Raw genomic sequence first — 19,944 nt, 5'->3', positions numbered from 1 at the left:
ATGTGGAGAAACTGTGGGAAGTAGATTTACCAAAAGCACTTAGAAATAGGATATACTGGAATCAAAAGGGCTTATAAATCCTTTGCTCTGTAAGTCTTTGCTTATTTGCTTCTAATAAAAAAGTATGAGTCACAGGTGTGTAAAGACTGTCCCTAACCATTTCCCCAGAACGGTTGAAACAAGATAACGAATTCTGATTCAGTTTGTGATACTAGATGAAGCCTTTAGTCAAAATAACAAAATTTTACTTATTGATATACAAAGATATATTGTACAATGAAGTGGACCCCAATTTTCTGAAGACAAATCTCATTTATGAGGAATTTATTATGAACTCCTTTTCTACAAAGATAACAATTGCACCCACGTGTTTAGAAATAGAATGCTTCCAAATATTTAGCAATTTAAAAATTTTTGTATTTTATTAATCACAGTAGAAGCTACACATATTTAAAAATAGTAGCATACATGAGTGATTTTTTTTTAGTACACAGACAGTATTGAGTGTGGATACACATTTAATAATTCCTGGGAAAACTCTGCAGACCCCGGCACCACATCTACAGCATTGCAGCAACCCCGGGCCTATGAAACTGCACCATGTAAAGTCTCTTACTCCCATTGCATGGAAATGGCTTCCAAGTTTTCTTTCTGTTATTCTGACATTTTTCCATTCTACTATTAAAATAAAAATTTCTTGGAAAAAATGGTATGAGGGTATTAGAAAAAGAAAATAAATTAATTTATAAAATCTGGCAAAGTAGTTGTCAAAGTTAGGACATAAGTGGGAGACAGGTTATGATTTAGGGAAGATTTTAAAGTTTTTTTCAGAAAGACTTTACTATCTTGAACCTACTGACTGTGTTGGACATGGCCCTGTAAGAAGGTAATCAAGTAGTGAGGGACAGTATAAGCAAGAAACATAAATGTGTCTGACCTAATGGCTTTTAATTATGGCAAATTTAAGTGCAACCCAGATAGGAGCTGAACCTTTTTATACACATTAATATTTTGACTGTAAAAAACCCCTATGGGGTGGGTTTCTATTGAAAACTGAGGCTGAAGAGATTAAACAATTTGCCGACAGTTGTGTGGCTGGTAAGTGGTGGGGCCCAACCTCGAACCGCGCTACACGGCCCCACAGCCCTGCAATGATCCTCTTCCCGTACCAGACTGACGCTTGCTTTAATTCCGGCTCACGGATTATCTTCAGTTATTCGGTGTCTTTTCTTAAATTCACATGGGACATTATATATATATATATGTTAAAAATAAGTTGATGCAAATGAAATAAAGAGGGTGAAATAGTTACTTGATGTGATCAAGGTGAAGTAATTAGTGATTTTGCTATAAAAGTGAAACCAAACAATAATCTATTTACCATATCATTGCTTTATGCCAAAACAAAAAAAGATAAACATTTTTCCTGCAACATTGCCCTAAAAACAGGACAAGTGACAAGTAAAGTGATAAGGACACTAAAGAAGTTATATCTTAGAAAGTCCTGCATAAATTTTCTGAGTCATTTGATATTACAATAAAAAGTTAACTATTTTACTTTAAAATTTCTATTATAATTGTTTTACACTAATGTTCTAATAATGAACAAGATAAGCTAAAACTTGGAGCTAAGAGATTGTGTTTTGTTTTGATTTATTTAATAATCCCTGATGGATAAAGGGGCTGGCTGGTCAACCAAAAACTGGTGATCAATGTTTTTAACTTTCAATGCTTTTCCTATCTTAACTAGTTATATTTATTTTCATAACAATTAGCAATAAGATAAAAATGTCCTCTAAAGTCATTAGAGAACTGAAGTGTTGTACAGTGATGCTGCAGCCACAGATGTGACTGTCATTCCAAGGACCTAGGCAATGCAGAGGGAAAGACCATGAACGGTGGAATTAGAACATCAGAGTTTGATTACTGTCACACATGCCTGTGTTCTTGCAACGTCCATCATTTAAAGTTGTTTGTCCCTTCAAATAACTCTTTTCAGGGCAATAAAAGATTGTCTTTGAGTTTTCCAAAGGTATAAATCAATTTTTGTCTTTTATTTTAATATTTTTAACTGAAAGTATAGTCCTTCAACTGATACAAATTAAGGAACATTTTATTTTTCCTTTTATTTTTCTTATTTTAAATTACTTTATTATTGTTCAATTACAGTTGTCTGCATTTACCCCCCACAATTCCCCCCCACCCTAGCCATCACCACCTCCCTCTCTAGCTTCCACCCCCCTTGATTTTGTCTATGTGTCCTTTATAGATGTTCCTGAAAACCCTTCCTCCATTGTCCCCTCCCACCTCCCCTCTGGTTATTGTCAGATTGTTCTTCAAATTAAGTAACATTTTAAATCAGCTAGAGAGTTTTCCTTTACATTTGATGAAAACAAAAACAACAGTAGATTATATGATAAATAAGATACCTCAAATTCAGTCAAATATGTCTGAGCTCCAAATACAATACTGTAGACTATTTTTAGAAATTCAGTTGTCCACAATTAAATGTAGACATGAACACACGCATGCATGCATATACATATATACATGCACAACGGTGGGAGGGCAACAACCAGCTTGTTAGATATAAGCTCTGTTTGTTCATATAGGAATTAATTTACCTATACAAAATACTTTCTCTCACTACACTTGGTCTTCTATGTGGAAAAGAAAACTTTAAAAAAAGGATTCCAAATGTTCATTTCAAATTTTGTCTTTCATCTTTCCTTTAATTCTACATAGACAAACACTCTAAAGGGAAATACCCTTTATCCAGGCAACATTGTCAAATTGCAAATGAATGTAGACATTTTTGTTCCTTAAAATATAGAGTTCCCTGTAGGGCTCAGATTTCTCCCAGATAACAGATTAATATCTCCATAAAGCTATTGTGTAAAACTGCTGAAGTACAAGCATCCTCTTGGTCTATACAAATGCAACTTAACTTTTTATTTTTTGCCATAATGAATATTTACTTTATAATTAAACTTATAGCTGTAAAGACTTTGTTCAACAGCCACTTTTTATAGAGAGGAAACTGAGGCCCAGCATAGTAAAGTGGCTCAATCAAAGTTACATAGTTAGCTAATGTCAGAATTGCCAGATCTGTTTTCCTTCTACTTCCCATCATGTCATTTCATATGTGCAAGTCACTATTCCAAGCTCATGTGATCTGCTGGTACATGTGTCTAGTGAGGCCTTCCCTGTTTCTGAAGAAATGCTCAGGAGAGCCTATAGTTGAGACTCAAGATTTCAAGTGACTACATTTTAAGTTCAGAGGAAAGCAGGAGCTACCATTAGAGAGGTAACAGGTGTGCAACCTCCTTTATTATCGTGGCCCCTAGATGGAGCCCAGAGAAGGGATAGAGCAGTGCTGTTTCTCCTAGGGCTGAGAGGGATCCCGCTGCATCCAAACTGATCCCCCTCCTGAAGCCATGATGTGCGACCAAGAGACTTGCTTGTAAAGATTGCTGGGGCATACCCCAGCATGTGAAGGCTGAGCCTCACGTTTCCTTGGAAGGTACTTTTTGAACTGTAGAAGCACAGTTCCTCTCTGCAGTCAGAGCACAGCATGGTGGGAGGGACTATGGGACATTGTCTACAAGCCTAGCAGTGTGGCCAGATTGTTCCTTTTCCCTCTTGCTCCCACCCCTATAAATATTAAATAGAACCTTTGCCTTTTTATACCTCAAGGAATTGAAATTCTTCAAGAAAACTTGGTACAATATACAAAAGTCCTTTATCATAGAGTCCACCATTTAAAAATATCTCATTATTGGGGAACGTGAATTTTAAAGATCACAATTATTTTGTGAAGGAAGAATAACTGTGTTGCGCCACAGTTTCCAACCTAACACCTGGGTGAATAGAGGGATTTGCCTTGTACACCTCCTCTCATTTGTCAGCAAAACAACTCAGATTTTCAGGTCCATTTTGCAGATATTGTTGTTTTCTGTTTAAGAAATTCACCAATGTAATGCTGCCTTACCTTTCTCCCCAGAGGAGCCAGGTGGCTGAGACACCTGTCCACACTCAGACCCTGCTGGGCTTGGCGCTCCCTACACACCTCACAGATGGCTGGCAACCTGAGGAGATTCCTGTTTTGAGCACAGCTTTCTCCCACTAATCTACACATTTTTCTCTTTGTAAAAAATGAAATTTTCTTCTTACTTATCCCCCAAATTTATTCCACCTAGAACATTTAAGCAGTCTCAAAACTTTTCTGCTTGCTACAGTACCTTGTTAAAATTAATTGAAAATGTACTTTAAATTTAAAATGATTTTCTGAGTTGCCACTAGCTCTGATGTTTTTATTAAAAATTAAACTCCCTTGTTTACCTCTCCCAAAATATTTTGCTTATAGTGTCTAAGTCATCTATATCCCCTTACAGGCCATATATTATATGGCCTCTACTGACTTTCCCTTGTCCTTGACTATCCATATGAAACTTTTTTCCATGTTGTGCTAAATTATTTGATTCCTTTTGAATCTCTGCTTCCACAAAAATGATTCTAATTATTCCAGACACATAAAGAGACATCACCTTACTTTGATTTCACTTCACATTGTGTAAAAAAACTAGCTGTGTATAATATTAATCATATAGCACTATTTTATGTGGCACTTTAGCATAATCTTATAACTATCTCTCTTCCTCTCTGTCTCTGTCTCTCTCTGTGTGTATATATATATATATATATATATATATATATTTTATATATATATAAATGTATATATATTTTATATATATATATATATATATAAAATCTTGAGGGACAAACTCTAAAAAACATAGTTTCATTTAATAAAAATTAATGGAGGTAAATAACTTATTGGTTAGTGTATTACTTATATGTTTCATAAAGGATTTATGAAGTTTTGGATTAATGCAAATAAAAGAAATCATTAAGGATATAGTCTAACATATAATTGCTTTTTCTTTTAATTGAGAAAAATTAAGTGCATTACATTTGATTGACAGTGAACCAAAGTGAACCTATGCTATGTTGAAAGAGAAGCCCCACCATTAGTGTAAATATGTGTTGATATGAAACTGATCATCAAAAGCAGTTGCCACTTTATCTTTCATGAAGCCTCTGTTTCAATGGGAACATGAAAAGAGGTGCAATATTTTATTTAATTAATGAATTTAAATATACTTTTATTTTATATATAAATTTGCCATATATTATGTTTTGTTTTTTAATATGCATGTTTTAATGTGTAAGAGAAAATTGAAATTTTCAACTCAAACTTCATTAATGACCATTTACTAACAATTGCGGTATAAGGGTCTCATTAAACAATAATTATAATGCTAGCAATTACTGACAAATTATTATGAAAAGGGACCCTCCTATCAATTATAATATACTGATTTATGTATTGCTATCACATGCAAACTTTACAAGCGGATGCACGTTCATTAAAAGCTGTGATGCTTAAGGCAGTAAGCATCAGCAATTGTAACTAAATAATTGGCAATGGCTTTGCTTCACGGTAAAATCTGTGTAAAATTTCTGAGTGCCTAAGAGCATAGCAATAGATATAGATGGTGGCATTGCATGAAGATGATACGAATTAGTGGAAATAATACATAATAAGCTATTAAAATATAGAATTATCTACTTTATCTGAAATTCTCTAGATTAGTTGGTCTAGGTTAGAAAATTATTACCTAATTATGGTACATTAAGGATTTATGGGATCATTTAGTAATTAGCATTTTACTGTAATTACATATTTCTAAAGAAATTGTTCTTTTGTGTCCTTAAAGAATTTAAATCTTTCTTCTGAAATTTTAAATAGCTAAACCTGGCAAAGTAAATATTTTTTCAAAGGTAATTCAGGGGAAAACAACACTGTTTCCTTCAGGAATGCACTCACATGCCCATATAATAGAATGAAAAACAAAAACAGATCTTTCTATGCTGCATAATAGAGCACTGAATTGGGAATCAGGGGGACATTTTTGCTAACTGGGGTGGTGATCTTCTGAAACTACTTTAAACTAATATATTTTCTAAGCCATGAAATGTACAGATTATATTATGTTAGGATATTTACAACTTCTTGGCAAGTTTCAGGTCCTAGAAAGCTAACTTAGTCATCCAGTATTAGTATTGACCTGGAAGCAGCAAATTCTGTTCTCTTTAGCAGTGGACTTCCAGTGGGCTACAGACACGGACATGGGAAGGAAAGATAACTGGAGAGAGAGCTGCTCAATATGAGGGTAAATGAAATTCTAACTTTTAGAGACTATTTGTGAGTTACCTAGAATGATTAGAGTTGATGACTCAGCCATTTGAAAACAGGAGAAAATGGGATACTTGGTTTCCAGCCATAGCTGAATTCTCAAAGACAAAATGTATAAATCATATAAGAAATGTCCCATATGGTGTTGTGTATGAACACTGGGGAATTTCAAACTTTGAACTTCAGAGAAAGGGAGACTATTCAGGGTCTATGTAAATACCTTAGCATAAATTTATCATGTAATTTCTATAATTAAAATGGTTATTTGATTAAAATCCCAACAATGCTTTGTCCTTTGACAGCACAGGAAACTAGTGTCATGGTGTCCCAGGCTGGGTATACGGACGTGGACAGAATCAGGACAAAATGCCATCTGTTTCCCTCAGAACTTCCCAAGAGTAGCACTCTCTGACTTGGCACAAGCAAAGTCACTGGCACAAGCAAAACACAGGTCTTATTAAATTTATCTCTAATCACCTTGGAGAGAGAGAGAAGGAAAATGCTACCTTACTATATCTTGTGAAGAGATAATACTTCAGAATAAATAGTTTATTATGACATCAAATCAAGCCTAGAACCATAAATACAGTAAAATCATAACTGCTTCTTGCATCATGGACAGTGAAATCTTCAACAGTGGGAGTTAGTGGGAATGATTCTTATTGACCACACAATAAGAAAAAGCTTCTATTTGCAGCATTTTTTAAACTGGGTACATCTTTATTTTTATTTTTAAATATAGTTTTAGCAGGTTGGAAGTTTCTCTTAAAGTGGTGTTGAATATGGAAATATTTTATGTGTGTATGTACATGTATGTAAAAGAATGAGTGTTATTTTTAAGAAAAAATGGTGAGTTGTGCCTGTTTCCTCATTCTCGATACATAAAGGCAGAACACTAGTCCCTTCCCCCTTTTACTATCACACCTTGTTCAGAGAGCAGGTGGAGCCGGGGTATGTGGCTTTGCGGGAAGCCACCTACTCTTGGCAAAATGTGTGGTAGTTAATAATATCTTCTCTGGGGTCAAGGCTGTCTGAATGAAAATTTCAACTGCAGTACTTCCCCATGCATAATGTGGGCAAGCTGCTTAGCCTCTCAGAGCTTCAGAGTCCTCATCTGTAAAATGATGCTCATAAGAGTATGAGCATCATACTGCCTGCCTTTTGTTAGGATTTAATGAGACAATCCACAGAAAGCATTCACATTGAGCCTGGCATGTAGTGACATTCAATACTTTTAGGAGTTGTTGTCAATCCTTGCCAAAAGAGGGCATACTCTTTTGAGCAGGCTGAAGAATTAATAGTAGAAATGGTAGTTATGAGCACTAGTAAATCAAGGTTTACTCAAGGAAATCAGTGGCCATATGTGTGGAAGAGGATGGTAAGGAGGAAAAGTCTTCCAGTCCATCTGTATCATACCTCATCAGTGGCTAGAAATTTGCCTCCTTGTAATTTACCTCAAGTTATTTCATGGGTGGGAACTCACTGATCTCACTTGCTAACTTCAAGAGAGCAGAAAACATTTCTAACATAAAAATGGGACTTTCAGTGAAATTCCACTGGTGTCTTTTCTCATTTGCTGCCACATCATCACTTTTTTTTTATAGGAGAATTTCTGTTTAGACATTTTCCAAAGCTCCCCGCTAACACATTGATATTGTCCCAAGTCTCCAGCTTGGTGTTCAAGAATCTCTATAATCTGGCCTCCCGAACTTTACCAAACATCTACTACATCCTTTCACAGAATACTGCAGTCCAGCGAAAAAGAACTATTTGCAGTCTTCTCAGTCACTTCTCATCCCCACTCCAGACCTTTGCTCATGCTCTCTCCTCTAGTCTGTGCAGAGACACTTTCAACCTCCAGCCCCTATATCAGCTCTCACAGGAAACATTCCTTGCGCATGCCAGCAGGGTGGTCATCTTTTATCTTATAAATTCTTGCCCAGTTTTTTGTCCAGTATCCTTCAAGTTTTTAGCTGGAATTACAGTAAGGAATATATTTTGTATTGCACACATTTCACTTAAATTTACACACACACATATACACCTGCACAAAATGTTCATGAGATCATTTGCGAATCATTCTAGTATCATCTCTTTTTTTCTTTTATTTGGCAAAAGGCCTATGATCCACTAACCAGATTTTGTTGTTGTTGTTGTTGTTGTTGTTGTTGTTGTTGTTGTGGACTCAAGTGTACAATCCTATAATACGTCAGCTGGATATTGCCTTGTGTGCCCACCACCCAAAGTTGAGTGTATGGTGACAGAGGAGATTTGACTTTGGGTGGCCAAACAGTTTTAAACCACAAAAGTTTTAAATCACTGTTTAACTGCATCATAAACTGCCCTTTGAAAAACACTGGTCTATGCACAAAATATCCTTTATTATTTATTTTGTAGAAGCATATGTTCCCCACCAGATTCAAAGCTGCACAAGGGTGATACTATGTGGTACCTTATAGAATCTTTTACTGTATCAAATAATGCATTTCATATTAGTTGTTAAGTGTTTGTAGAAGAAAAAAAGGGAAGGGAGAAAGTGAGAAAGGGAGGGAGGGAGGAAGGAAATAAAAATATATCTGAAGATGTCAATTAAACTCAGAAGTCAAGGTTGTTAATATTTAAGTAATCAATAGATGAGAATCATTCAAGTTATGTACAAGAAAATTTTCCAGGCAGTGTGATATGTGCTTCTTTGAATAACTAACTTCTTTAACCACAAACTAAACTTAGAAAAATAGTGTCACATCATGGACTCTAGGAGAAAAAGAAAAATAGTAAGAACAAAATGACTAACAGAAGATAACCTCACCCATGCTATGTTATTTCTCCATGATGAATACTATGGGAGGGAGTGGGGCTACACCAATGGTGTGAAGTTTTTCACAAACTATTTCACTGCCAAGAGGCAAAAAAAGTTTTAGACTAGATTTCCATAAATCCTGTGAAGAAAGTAATTTCGTCACTTCTGTATGCACTGAACACATCTATATATGCTGAATACATCAAGCAATTTCTGTGCAATGTCTATAAACAAAGTTGGTACTAAGCACTAACACTTCTAAGCACCTCAAAACTATAAAGCAGTAATTTTCAACCAATGTGCCACAAGAATTTTAAAACATGCAATACCTAACTATAGAATCAGGGTATCTCTTTTCCCTTAGATTTTCAAATAAAAAATGACAATAGCCAATACAACAATAGCCATCCAGTGTGAATCAAAATGATAACTTTTCTTGTCAGATTGACAAAAATGTATTTTTGGGTGTGCCACAGAATTTTAGTAATTAGTTTGTGTGTACCATGAGATGAAAAAGGTTGAAAATGGATGCTATAAAGTGAAACAGGACATATGCCTTATCTCATGGCATCTGAAATATTGCTTTTCACTGACATGAAAGATTATTGGTATTTCCTATATTCAAAGAGAATTAACTTTATTTTTATTCACTATAACTGAAGAAGTTAACACAATATATTTTAATGTAACAAAAGTTATAATTGATGAGTTTAGATCTACATTTTAAATGATTACAATTATTTTAATATGCCCAAAGACAATATTTAAATTGTACTATTTTTGAAATGTAAAATGCTCAATTATAATACCAGGCTACATATCTTATTTTTTAATATTTAAAATTTTTTAATTACAGTTGACATTTAATATTTCAAAGAGAAAAATTTTGGATGAAATTTAAATCTGGGAAGTCATACTGATAACATACATTTACTAAAATGACATAGCTAGTTCAGGACTTGAATATGTCTTTGTTATTCAGAATCCATCCTCCAAACTAAATGCTGCAGTGTATTCCATTGACTCTACAACATGAAAATAATGACTTCTATGGACACGAATATTTGTTCTAAGTCCTCTGTAGACATTTGTTTGTTGTTTTTTGATACTCAAACTAACAGTGAGTGTACAGAGATAAGAATAACAAAATAGAGGATTAAAAGATTGTATAAATGCTAATAAATCACAATATTATGTGAAAAAAAATTTTCATAAATCACTGAGAATTAACTCCTACCTCACTCTGAAAAAGTAATAAATTTCAATGGGAGTTCTAAGAATTATTATAAAATATTGACTTTCTACTGCCAAAACAGAATTGTTAAAAGTAAATATAGTTCCAGCTAATACTGAGGCATAGGTAGATACGCTTTGCCTCCTCACACAACCAAAAGAAGGACAACACAAATTTAAACACAAAAAATAACCAGAACTGCCAATCAAAATTGAACTGTATGGAAGTCCCACAACCAAGGAGTTAAAAAAGAAACATTCATCCAAACTGGTAAAGGGGCTAAGACCAGCAGCTCAGGTGGTGAGGACTTGCAGCACAGTGGTCCTCCTCTGGAGGAATAGGAGAGGCAGTGGCTGGCAGAGTGGGTGGTCAGACCTTTGCGTCGGAACCCCCCCACCACCACATACAGCATCACAACACAGTGACATGGGTTGCCCCACCCTGGTGAACATCTAAGGCTCTATCCCTTACTACATAACAGGTGTACCCAGACAAAAAATATGGCCCAAATGAAAGAACAGATCAAGACTCCAGAAAAAATACAACTAAGCAACGGAGAAATAGCCAACCTATCAGATGCACAGTTCAAAGCACTGGTAACCAGGATACTCACAGAAACGGTTGAGTGTGGTCACAAAATAGAGGAAAAAGTGAAGGCTATGAAAAGTGAAATAAAGGAAAATGCACAGGGAACCAACAGTGATGGGAAGGAAACGGAGACTCAAATCAATGGTTTGGACCAGAAGGAAGAAACAATCATTCAACCAGAAGCAAATGAGGAAGAATTCAAAAAAATGAGAGGCTCAGGATCCTCTGGGACAACTTTAAACATTCCAACATCCAAATTATAAGGGTGCCAGAAGGAAAAGAGGAAGAGAAATAAATTGAAAACTTATTTGAAAACATAATAAAGGAGAACTTCCCCAGCCTAGCAAAGGAAATAGACTTCCAGGAAGTCCAGGAAGCTCAGAGAGTCCACAGAAGTTGCACCCAAGGAAGCACACACCAAGGCACATCATAATTACATTATTCAAGATTAAAAATAAGGAGAGAATCTTCAAAGCAGCAAGGAAAAGGAGACAGTTACCTATGAAGTAATTCCCAGAAGAATATCAGCTGATTTCTCAAAAACAAAAAAAAAAACAACCCTTACAGGCAAGAAGAGGCTGGAGAGAAGTATTCCAAGTCATGAAAGGCAAGGACCTACATCCAAGATTACTCTATCCAGCAAAGCTCTCATTTAGAATGAAAGGGCAGATAAAGTGTTTCCCAGATACCATCAAGTTAAAGGAATTCATCATCGCCAAGCCCTTATTATTTGAAATATTAAATGGACTTATCTAAGAAAAAGGAGATCACAAATACAAACAGTGAAATGAGAACAAAATCACAACTATCAACAAGCGAACCTAAAAATACAAAAACAAAAACAAAGTAAGCAAACAACTACAACAGGAACAGAATCACAGAAATGGACATCACATGGAGGGTTATCAGCAGGGAGGGGGATGGGAGATAATGGAAGAAAAGGTACAGGGAATAGGTAGCATAAATTATAGATAACAAAATAGACAGGGGGGAGGTTAAGAATAGTATGGGAAATGGAGAAGCAAAGAATATGTGTGATCCACGGACATGAACTAAGATGGGGAATGCTGGTGGAAGAGGGGTGCAGGGGGCAGGGGAATAAAGAGGGGGAAAAATGGGACAACTGTAATAGCATAATCAATAAAATATATTCTAAAAAAGTAAATAAATAATATAGATCACAATTGCTTTTATTTCTATGCCTTTGGTTGTTACAGTTTAGAGAAATAAACCATTTGAAAATGCAGATTTATGGTGGCTTAATGACCAAAACTTTAAGCATGTTGAATATTGCAAATATTTAGTAAAATATCCACTGCCCAGAGAGTGCCACTTTAATTTTTTCAGCTGACATTAGTTTAGTTGACTTAAAAATAGTCGTTTCAAATTCACACATTCGTTCCTTACTAGTTTTTTCAGACACTATTTTGTTTCAGACCCACAGACTGCTCCTTCCAGCCATCCTGAAAATTCATGTCATTGGTGAAAAGCAGATGGGGTTGTGAGTGAATAATAACCTCAAGACTGAATTCATAACAATCAGAAAATTAATTTCAAACTCATGCCCTACTGACTGGGTTAGCAGCAACACACATATAGTTTATTTTATTTAAATGTAATAGTCTGAGATTTGGCAAAATAAATATGAATTTTAATGTAACTGCTTCAACACAATTTACTTTTTCAGATAATCAAACCACTCCTGCATTAACCTCAGCAACACCTTTTACAACAGAAGCATCTTTTTCCATGCAAGTCGCAAAGTCGTCATCACCAAATGTTACAACATCAACAGCTGGAACATCTCCCAACGGTAGGGTAAACACTTAGTGAAATTTACTCTTAACTTTAACAAATAAAATTAGTACCACCTATGTAATTTAATCACAGGAAAATAATTTGGGACCTTATATCTATTATGAAGTTCTGTGCTACTTTACTATTTTGAAGTTCATGTTATTTTGGATTGGATACAGAACCCTGAGATCTCAGTAGGCTTCTTTGATAATGTCCCCTTGGATCACTTCCTGTTGGAGAATTATCCTATTATGAAGGTTACATACACAAAGTTTATTTTTAGAGTAGAATAAAATCACCATTTCCTAAATCATAAAAATATCTTCCTAAATGTTTTAGTTCTCCACTTAAGCAGCACAGCTGACAAGGCAGAACTATACTAATAACAAGCTGATTTTGTTAGTTTTATCAAGCTGATTACGGCTTTAATTTATAGTTTTCAGTAACAATGTCATCTTTATTGTTACTGGACTGAGTGACAATGGCATCATGTTTTATGGCTCTAGGTATTAAAGGGAATTATCTTACCATACAGGAAAAGTAAAAGGAGCCATTGAGATCATTGAATTAAAAACTCAAGAGGTTATCATTCCAATGAATACTCTATTATTTATCCTGCAACATACATAAAATGAGGCAGCTCACTCAGGCCCAATAACCAATGGAGAGGAAAAATAAAATTGTTTGTTGATCACCTGTGGGCAGAAAACCTGGTTAGAATGGTAAGTTCACAGAAAGACCTGATAATCACATACCCTGATGAATGAATGACTAAATTCCCACAGCTGTCTTCTTTGCCTCTCTATTCTTCACTCACCTTTTGTTCTAATGCCAAACTTAAACATATGCTGAGGACCCATGAGGGCTAGTTAATTAGGGCTGAATGGGGTGGCGATTCTCATAGAGGGTATTATGAATACAGTCCATTATTTCTGAAACGTTTCATTTTAAGGTGAAACCTTAAATGCCTAGAATTTCTCTACAAACCAGGAGAAAGCATTACACAATGAGGTCACCACAGGGAATTTTATTTCCAGAATGTAGTGCAGGCTTTATTTTCAACCAACAGAAGCTCCAAATGACATAATCAGGAAGTGTGAGGCCTCCAGTCCACTCCTACACAATGTACTTTTATGGTTTTTAAAAATTGTCTCAGTTCTATTTCCAGGGTTAATAATGCACCCCCAGTAAATACTGGCTTGACATGCAGACCCAAAAGGTTGAAGTTCCATAATTATTATGTTAATTACTTGGAATTCATGATGTTTCAATAGGAAGACCCCTAACCCTGCCTACAATGATTTGTGGTGCATAACACCATCCAAATAACGCAAATCGTAACCACTGTGTTAAAGACAATGAAAGGACATTCAGTGAAGGAATTCAGACAGAATTGTCATTTTTCATACCAGGAATGTATCTTATGTTTCTGACTTGGAAGGGAAACTCTGTACCTACTCATGTAAAACACAGCTGAGAGACATTTTAGTGCCTTTATAGTTGGGGGCTTCTCTAAAGGGACCCTGAAGCACCCTTCCCTGAAGCAAGTGCATAGAACACTTGAGATTGTATGTATACACACAGTCATACACACACACTCACACTTCTCATTCCTTTTCATGGGCACATTTAACAAAAATTAAGCTCTAGTCTGTGTTTTTCAAAAGTATCCCAGAAGACTTTTAAATTATTCACATTCAATGGTAAAAATTGTAATAGGCTAGAGAAATTTTGTTTTCTACTTTCATAATAAAAGTGTTCACATAAATCCTAAAGTAGAGAGTGCTATTAATTAATATCAATATGCTCATTTCCCAAAACCAAGATTTTACCACATTTGTTTCATTTTTTGTCTTCCCTCCCTCTTTCTTTTCCTTTCTTCTTCTTTCTTTTCCTTTCTTCTTCTTTCTTTTTCTTTCACTTCTCTCTTTTTATTTGGTTATAAAATATTTTGAATGGAATCCAGACTTTATGCTGTTTTACATCTACATACTAAATGTGCATCTCAAAAATATGGACAATTTATTACATAGCTACAATGTCATTATGAAATCCCTGAAGTTAATAATAATGTCTTAGAATCATCTAATATTTGTTTGGATTAAAAATATTAGAATCACCTAATATTTAAGGGTTAAAAATATAGTAACCTTGAATTTAGCAGTGAAGAGGGGAAGGAAATGAGTCCACTCTGGAGTCTCTCAGGAGGGCAGCTGGAAGAGCAGTGGTGGGAGGCAGATGAAGGAGGAAAGGTAGGCTCTGTGGCCACAGTCTGCTCTGACACAGGATGGGCAACAGAAAGTCTGGCATGGTGGCTCGGATGGATGAGGCCATCAGGCAGCTGGGGGTCCATGATGTCTATAGGAAAATGAGAAGGGAAGGAAGGCAGAGAAAGATACTGCTTTCTGTCTGGCTTACTTCATCAGCATTTTTATATTAGGGTGTAAGGAAGTTGAACTACTTATACTGGGCATTGCCCATGATCCTAAAAGCAATATAATTAATACACAAATAATGAAAGTGATGAGAAATTTGTCTTGAATTCTCATATTCTAAGCAGTGTACCAGTATAGATGTTTTCTTGAGTCCTGTGAGAGGATTTACATATTGGGGAGTTTTATACAATATATCATCCTCTAAAATAACTATCTTTAGATTACACAATAATATCACAAAAGGTATATCTATAGTGAAGTGATTCCATATTCCCCTCATCCTCATGACCAGCATGGTCATTTTAATTACACTAAAAGTTTTAACAACAAAAAAAGCATGCTATGGAGAAGCTCCTTTATTTTCTTTGTAAAGCTTCCCAATCAGATTATTTTTCCAAAGGTCAAAAGACACCTGATTTAATAGTGTAAACATGTATTCTTTTTTTAAGATCTTACTCATTGCCCTGGCTGCTGTGGCTCAGTGGATTGAGTACTGGCCTGTAAACTGAAAGGTCTCAAGTTTGATTCTCAGTCAGGCAAGTACCTGGGTTACAGGCCAGGTTCTCAGTTGGGGGTGTGTGAGAGACAACTGATTGATTTTTTTCTCCCTCTCTTTCTCCCTCCCTTCCCCCCTCTCTAAAAATAAAATAAAATGTTTTAAAAAGAGAAATCCCTGGCTGGTATAACTCAGTGGATTGAGTACTGGCCTGCAAACCAAAGCATTGCTGGTTCAATTCCCAGTCAGGGTACATGCGTGAGCTGTGGACCAGGTCCCCAGTAGCGGGTGTGTGAGAGGCAACCACACATTGATGTTTCTTTCCTTCTCTTTCTGCTTCCCTTCCCCTCTCTCTAAAAATAAGTAAAAATAAAATCTTTTTTAAAAGATCTTATTAATTTTTAGAGAGAAGGGAAAGGAGGGAGAAATAGAGCTAGAGAAACATCGATGTGTGAAACATCAATCAGTTGTCTCTCGCATGCCTCCAACCAGGGACCTGGCCCACAACCTGGGCATGTGCGCTGACCAGGAATCAAATTGATGACCTTTCAGTTTGCAGGATGATGCTCAACCCCTGAGCCATACCAGTCAGAGCTATAGTGCTTATGGGTATTCTAAAGCATGTATATTTTCTTTCTCCTGAAAATGGCAAAAAATTTAACATCAGAAAAGTGAAAAATGTGCAATTAAGATGGAAACCCTTGCAATGATGGCAAAGGTGATGGACAGAGCTCTGCCCAGAGCAGGGCTTGCTCTCAGGAGGTTTATCCAATTAGAGAGACAGGACTTGATCCCTTCCTAAATTTGTATCGAAGGCTAATGGACAAAATTGAAAACCAACATTTTGCAGACACTGATTATCATAAACTGAACTTCTAAAATACAATAATAAACCTGAAATTTCAGTCTTAAATCAACAAAATGAAATGTGATTCACAAAAAAAAGGGGTATGTTATTCTCAGGTCCTATTGACCAGGTCATTTTTCCCATGGGAAAATCATTTGTTTTTATAATAATATTTTTGGCACATTTTAAGATCCTCAGGTAACAAACTGTAGTAAAAACTTCCTTTGGGGCCTCTAATAGAAAAATGTGTGTGTGTACATGTATGTATATGTGTGTGTTTCCATAGGGCCAGCCAAGTATTCAGTACTTACATTTCCCATTTTGGACAAATGGAGCTGGAAAATGCGCAAAATAAAGATAGGCAAACACTTATCCAGCACCTCTATAGACGGATTACAGTCCACCTCCAGATTTGACTGACTTTTATTTACTCCTTGGCAGGTGAGATGAAATTGTGATTAATAATAATGTCATCTATCTTCTCAAACTAGGAACAACTAACAAAGAATCCATACAAACACCTCCGCTGCCAACGGTTACTTCAATAATCACTACAGCTAAAGGTGAAGGTGAGTAATAATGTGTTTTGCCACCACTTTCTTTCTATGTATAATTTGCACACCATAATGTCATATACCATACTGTATATACTTTTAAAGTACAGAATTCAGTGTTTTTAGTATATTCACAAGATTGTATAACCATCACCACTATCCAATTCCAGAATATTTTCATCACCCCAGAAAGAAACCCTGTATTTGTTAATAATCACTTGCTACTCCCAGCTTTCATTAGCTCCTGGCAGTCACTAACCCACTTTCTGTCTCTATAGATTTGCCTATTCTAGAAATTTCATGTAAATAGAATCACATAATCTATGACCTTTTGTGCCTTGCTTCTTCCACTTGGTATAATGTTCTTAGGTTCATCCATGCTGTAGCATCTTTCTGTAGCTCATTCTTTTCTATGACTGAATAATATTTCATTATATGGATTACTAACTAGATTTCATTGATCTATTTATTCACTGGTGGACATTTGGGCCATTTCTACATTTTGGCTCTTATAAATAATTCTGCTAAGAATATTTGTTTACCAGTTTTTGTGTGACCATGCATTTTCATTTCTCTTGGGTGTATACCTTGAAGTGCTGAGTTACCATGTAGTAGTTCTATGTCTAAGTTTTTGAGGAACTGATTTCCAGAAGAGCTGTGTTTTATTACATTTCCACCAGAAATGTATGAGAGTAAAAATTCTCTATTTTCTAACCGATATTGTTGTCTGTCTTTTTCATCATAGCCATTCCAGGGGCTGTGAAGTGGTATCTCATTGTGGTTCTGATTTACATTTTCCTAATGACTAATGACATTGAGAATCTTCTCATTGACCATTGTATATCTTCTTTGGAGAAATGCCTATTTAAGTCCTTGCCCATTTTTTAAAATTGAGCTATTTGTCTTTTTATTGTTAGGTTGTAAAGGTTTTTTTATATATTTTGAACTAGATCCTATTGGATAGATAATTTGCAAATTCATTCTCCCATTCTATAGGTTGTCTTTTCATTTTCTTGATGGTATCCTTTGAAGGATTAAAATCTCTAATTTTAATGGAGCAAAATTTATATTTTCTTTTGTCATGTAGAGTAAGCAAAACTTTACCCAACTTAGGTTTTCAGCTGGGGACTTTGGCAAAAAGACTTACAGCAAAAAAAGAAAAAAATACAGTTTATTAACACATGCAGTGCACATCGTGTGAGAAACGTAAAACAAAAGTAACTCAGAACAGCAGCTTAGAATTCAGTTTATATCCCATCTTCAACAACAACAACAACAACAACAACAAAAACCCCAGTAAATCTGTAAAAAGAAAAAAAGAGAAAGGGAAATAGAGAATGACAGGACAAAGAAAAATGGTTAAGCCTCTCCAGGGTGGCAGACTGAAGGAAGGTAAATATATGAAAGGAAACTTAATGGACTAAGTTTTGTTTGCAAATTCCTCTGGTGCCTTCTCTGGGCTGATAAAGGTTTGTCTCCAGTAAAAGAATTTATATCCTGCCTTTAGGCAGAAAACGGGAAGCTTTTCCTGCATTTGCTGTTTCTTAATTGCCTTCAACTTAAATTTTTGTCAAAGACACATAGTTTGGGGTGACACTCTAGTTTTCGTCAGTCACTTGTGCAGTGGGGTTCAATCCAAGAAATCATTGCTCAAGTCACAAGATTTACACCAATGTATTCTAAGAATTTTATAGTTTTGGGTCTTACATTTAAGTCTTTGATTTTGTATATGATGTAGGGTAGAAGTCTGGCTTCCTTCTTTCACATGAAATTATTTATTTGTCTTAATACCATTTTTTAAAAAAGACTATTCTTTCCTGATTTGAATTGTCTTGGCACTCTTAATGAAAATCAATCAGCTATAAATGCATGGGTGTTTTTTGGACTTCCAAATTTATTCCATTTATCTTTATGTTTATCCTTGTCTCAGCATTATACACTCTTAATTACCACAGTTTTGCATTAAGTTATGAAATGAATGCTCCAACATTTTTCTTCTTTTTCAAGATTGTTTTAGCAATTCTAAATCACTTTAATTTTCATACAAATTTTAGAATCAATTTGTCAATTTCTTCTAGAAGTCAACTGAGATTGTAATAGGGATTACATTAAATCTGTTTGGGAAGATCATTTTGGGAAATGTTGGCATTTTAACAGCCTTAATTCTTCCAATCCATGAGTATGAGGTGTTTTTCCATTTATTTAGATCTTTTCAAATTTCTTTTGGTAATGTTTACAGCTTTCAGTATCAAAGACTTGTTCTTCTTTTCAATTTATTTCTAATATTTAATTAATTGTGAAGATGCTATAAGTGGAATCACTTTATTTATTTTACTTTGGATTGTTCATTGCTACTATAAAATTTATTTTCAAATAGTAAAAATGTACCCTGCCACATTATTGAGCTCATTTATTGGTTCCAATTTGTGCATGTGTTGTGTGTGTGGGGGGGGTTCCATAGGATTTTCTATATCCAAGATTCATCTGCAATTAGAGATATTTTGCTTCTTTATTTCTAATATGGATGGTTTTTATTTTATTTTCTTGCATATCTGCCCTGGCTAGAACCTTCAGTACAACTTTGAATGGAAGTGGTGAGAGGAGGTATCTTTGTTTTGTTCCTAATTATAAGGGAATGCCTTTAGTCTTTAATCATTAACTATGATGTTATTGTGGGTTTTTCACAGATGTCCTTTATCAGGCTGAGGAAATATTCTTCTATTAGTAGTTGGTTGAGTGTTCTTATAAGACATTGGATTGTGTCTTATATGTTATCTTACTATATTGAGATTATTATGTGATTTTTATGTCTTGTTTTGTTAATATGATATTGATTTCTGTATGCTGAACAAGCTTTCATTCCTGGATAAATCCCACATGGTCATTGCATATAATGTTTTTTATATGTATATAGCTGGATATGACTTGTATTAT

General features: G+C 35.1%; 1 protein-coding gene across 1 annotated transcript in view; it reads left to right on the top strand.

Moving 5' to 3' along the window:
• EMCN (endomucin) overlaps positions 1-19,944 on the top strand; it is a 91,879-nt gene that overhangs the window by 21,800 nt on the left and 50,135 nt on the right. The window contains exons 2-3 of the mRNA XM_045820195.1: positions 12,569-12,694; positions 16,948-17,025. Of these exons, the coding sequence (XP_045676151.1) occupies positions 12,569-12,694; positions 16,948-17,025 (204 nt within the window). The remainder of the gene's footprint in view (positions 1-12,568; positions 12,695-16,947; positions 17,026-19,944) is intronic.

The sequence above is a fragment of the Phyllostomus hastatus genome, unplaced genomic scaffold (genome assembly GCF_019186645.2).
Source record: "Phyllostomus hastatus isolate PE091 unplaced genomic scaffold, TTU_PhHast_1.1 phas_scaffold_39, whole genome shotgun sequence".
In the NCBI taxonomy this organism is placed as follows: Eukaryota; Metazoa; Chordata; class Mammalia; order Chiroptera; family Phyllostomidae; genus Phyllostomus; species Phyllostomus hastatus.
The sequence above is the reverse complement of the archived record's forward strand: the minus strand, read 5'-3'. Positions and strand labels throughout refer to the sequence as shown.